This window comes from Nicotiana tabacum, chromosome 23 (genome assembly GCF_000715075.1).
Source record: "Nicotiana tabacum cultivar K326 chromosome 23, ASM71507v2, whole genome shotgun sequence".
NCBI classification, from domain to species: domain Eukaryota; kingdom Viridiplantae; phylum Streptophyta; class Magnoliopsida; order Solanales; family Solanaceae; genus Nicotiana; species Nicotiana tabacum.
The window spans coordinates 25,651,733-25,655,641 of NC_134102.1; the positions used below are offsets into that span (position 1 = coordinate 25,651,733).

Sequence of the window (3,909 nt, forward strand, 5' to 3'; positions counted from 1 at the left end):
AAGCTCGACAGTTCAAAGATATCAAATCTACCGATTGACCGAGTATATCCGATATAAGTTCACTACGGAAAGTTCAAAGGGAAACCTACTTATCTAGATGCAATTAATTCTTGCATGTAAAACACACATGCGTCCGTGCATTCCTTTATTTTATAGCCATTCCCCATTCATATGGGAGATTGTTGGGCTTTTAAGCTTGGTTTAGCTTAATTTTAAGCTTGGTGTAGCTTAAAGAGGGTGAATGAAAAATTGAGGGAAAATAAAATATTTGAGTTTTCCTCCTTGGAAAAGAGACATTGTCCCATATTGGAAGAAGAAAAGACTTTTGATGGGTATATATACAATTGCTCTTCTTCTAGATCTTAAATAGTTAAGAAGAAAGCAAGCCCCGCGCCGTCGTCGCTCGCTCGACTTCGGCTTCGGCTTCGGTCAAAGATCGATTGATTGATTGATCTTTTTGGACAAAATTTCTTTTAATTATTTAATTAATTAATTAAATTAATTTACGAAAATTCAATCCGGAATAATCCATGATCCGCGATCTGGTTCGTTCCGGCCCGTTTTCTTTTTCGGATTATTTTAAATCCATTTTTCTGTTTTTCCCGCAATATTTCAACAGAAATATTCCCACCTGTTCCAACAACTATGGCAGTTTCTGAAAGGTTGCAAACCTTTTCAGAAGCAGTGCCAAATGATCTATAAATATGCCTTGAATCCCAGAATTTTTACTTACTAAATTTTCTGATTATCTTCTTCTTGTTCTTCTGCACAACATTTTTCAGTGTGTTTTGCGACCATTGAGTGGCTCGAAGTTCATCGGAGTTTTTGGTACCAATATGCTGGTGAGTTAAATCGTTCTATCGTGGGAGGATAATATTCCAACACCTCGGGTACTTGAGGGGAATAATTTCCTTATGGACACACTGTGCATTCAGTGGGCTCGATTTATTCCAATATTATTTTTTCAGAATTTATTTCGTGAAACTGGTTCTACTAACTTTCTGTTTCTTTTTCTATTTCAGAAAGTTTAATGGTTTTTTATTATTTATTACAGTAAGTGTGACTAACAGGTTCCCTTTCAATTTTTATATACAATTCAATTTTTTCTTCTTTCTATATAAAATATAAATCTCATTAGCCTTTCTATAATAGGACTATAGACTATATACTCAGTACGTTAAACACTATATATATCTAATTACCTAGCAGTTGTTAGCTTTTTATAATTTCATACATATTCATAGTGATACCTTTTGTTACTTTCTTTCTTTGTGGAACCCCACTTATTCTACTCATTTTTAGGACATACCAGTAATCTTTCTCTTTCTATGCAGGTGGCTGGCTCTTCTCGTTGTATGGTAAATATTGCCCGCACCATAACTGCATAAAATGACATTCCAACGTTATTTTTAGTTATATTTTTTTTAAAAATCAAGTACCATCCTTTTTGTATTTTTCTCATGTGCCCCCTTCATTTTTTTCTTGACTTATATAAGTTCCTCTATCTGTCTTTCTCTGTCTCTGCACTTACATTTATTTATTCATGTACTAGTTTTCTGCTATATAGTAAGAGTAGGACAAAACAAAAAATTATTTCCATGCCAGACGACATGAGTATTTCTGTAAATGGACAATCTCAAGTTCCACCTGGATTCAGATTCCATCCAACAGAAGAGGAACTACTTCAGTACTACTTGAAGAAGAAAGTTGCAAATGAGAAGATTGATTTGGATGTTATCCAAGAAGTTGATCTCAATAAGCTTGAGCCTTGGGATATTCAAGGTATTTGTTTCATATTCGACAACTTATATACACTGAAAGTGTAAAATATTTTTAACATATTGTGGCGTGTCATGTTTAACATATTGTGGTGTGTAAGTTTTAACATATTGTAGTGTGTAATCTACCTTATTTTCTTGGTTTCTGTTTCCACCTCTTATGGACGATTACATACCGTTATCATTTAGGTGCCTATAATTTCAAAATTCTTATTCGTTGTTGGTGAAGGGAGTCTTGGCGTAACTGGTAAAGTTGTTGCCATGTGACCAGGAAGTCACGGGTTCGAGCGGTGGAAACAGCCTCTTGCAGAAATGTAGGGTAAGGCTGCATACAATAGACCCCTATGATTCGACCCTTCCATGAACTCCGCGCATAGCGGGAGCTCAGTGCACTAGAGTCTGGACTGCCCTTTTTTGTTTTTATTCGTTGTTGGTGTATAGAAATTGAACTCAATTATTTTTCTTTGTTATCACTCATCAACATAGCAATAAAAACTTTAAGGGATGAATAACAAGGCACTTTTTTCTAACTTTGCAGAGAAATGCAAAATTGGATCAACTCCACAAAATGATTGGTATTTTTTCAGTCACAAGGATAAAAAGTATCCAACAGGTACAAGGACAAACAGAGCAACTGCTGCTGGATTTTGGAAAGCTACAGGGCGTGACAAAGTCATTTATTCTAATTCTAGAAGGATTGGTATGAGAAAGACTCTGGTTTTCTACAAAGGCAGAGCTCCTCATGGTCAAAAATCTGACTGGATTATGCATGAGTATAGATTGGATGATCACATCAATGATCACTCTTGTAACATTGTAAGTAAATCACACTTCTTTTCTCTCCTTAAATTGTTATTCCCTCTATTTCATTTTATATGGCATTACGGCTTTTAGTCCGTCTTATTTTTTTATTGTTCGTAGAGTTATATTTCTTCTGGTTATTTCTTTCACTTCAGTTATTTTATTATATTGTTGTTCTTACTGTCTGTTGCTATTGCTTCTTTTCATTTGTTTTTGAGTCAAGGGCGTTCGAAAACAGTATCTCTACCTCCACAAGGTATGGGTAAGATTTGCGTACATACTATCCTCCCCAGACCCCACTCGTGAGATTATACTGGGTATGTTGTTGTTGTTATATTTTTTAGTCCGTTTCAAAAATACGTGTTTTTATATCCAAAAATTATTTTACTTTAAACTTCTCATTTTATCTTTAATATCATGGTTTTATAGTCATGAGAATATCATGATATATTTAAGACAACAAGTATTGATGGTAAATTTTGTATGTGTCAAAAGTCTTTCTTTCATAAGTTACGTGCACATTCGAACACCGTCATAGAAACTAAAACAGAAAAGAACTCCGTTCGTATCACCATTATTTTACTATTATTACTCTTTCAATATAGAAGTTGAACTCATTAATTAACATATTACTTAGTTGATTTTATTGTGATTTTAAGGTTTGCAATGTTTCAATGGGGGAGTCAACACAAGAAGAAGGTTGGGTTGTTTGTCGCATATTCAAGAAGAAAAATCACTTCAAATCTCTTGAAATGGTCAATCCCTCAATTTCAGACACAAGAATAAATCAAAGACTATATCCTAATGATGAAGGAGCTTTAGAACAACTACTTCAATATATGAGAAACACATGCAAAGAAGAAAACCATGCAAATTATGACATTAATTTCAATGACAAATTCATGCAACTTCCAACCCTAGATAGCCCAAATTCCTCTTATGGAGATTTTCCAAAATCTATAAATTCTGAAGGAGGTTTGAATAATTGGATTGCAGTTGATCGTCTTGTTGCTTCACATCTTAATGGCCAAACAAATGATAATTATAACCATGATTATCAGCACCAATACAGTAGCAATGGGGGAGGTGGCACTACTCATAATCATGATTATAATGAAGAGTGTGATCTTTGGAATTTTTCAAGAGTATCAACTAATGATCACTCGTTATGCCACGTGTCTAATATTCCTGTTTGATGGGACGAACCGAAGGAAGACAACAATATACTTAATAATCATGTTTTGTATTAAAGTCATAATGTTTAATCATGATATATTGTGTTTGATGTAAATAATATATACTCTTTTACACGATTAAAGTTGGGTCTATA

General features: G+C 34.0%; 1 protein-coding gene across 1 annotated transcript; it reads left to right on the forward strand.

Annotated features, from left to right (window-relative positions):
• The first annotated feature begins 1,577 nt into the window (after positions 1-1,577).
• Positions 1,578-3,909, forward strand: LOC107806929 (NAC domain-containing protein 43-like). Its single transcript, NM_001325795.1, is given in 3 exon segments — positions 1,578-1,782; positions 2,317-2,594; positions 3,239-3,909. Coding segments are annotated over 3 exon segments (999 nt in total). The 5' UTR covers positions 1,578-1,598; the 3' UTR covers positions 3,776-3,909.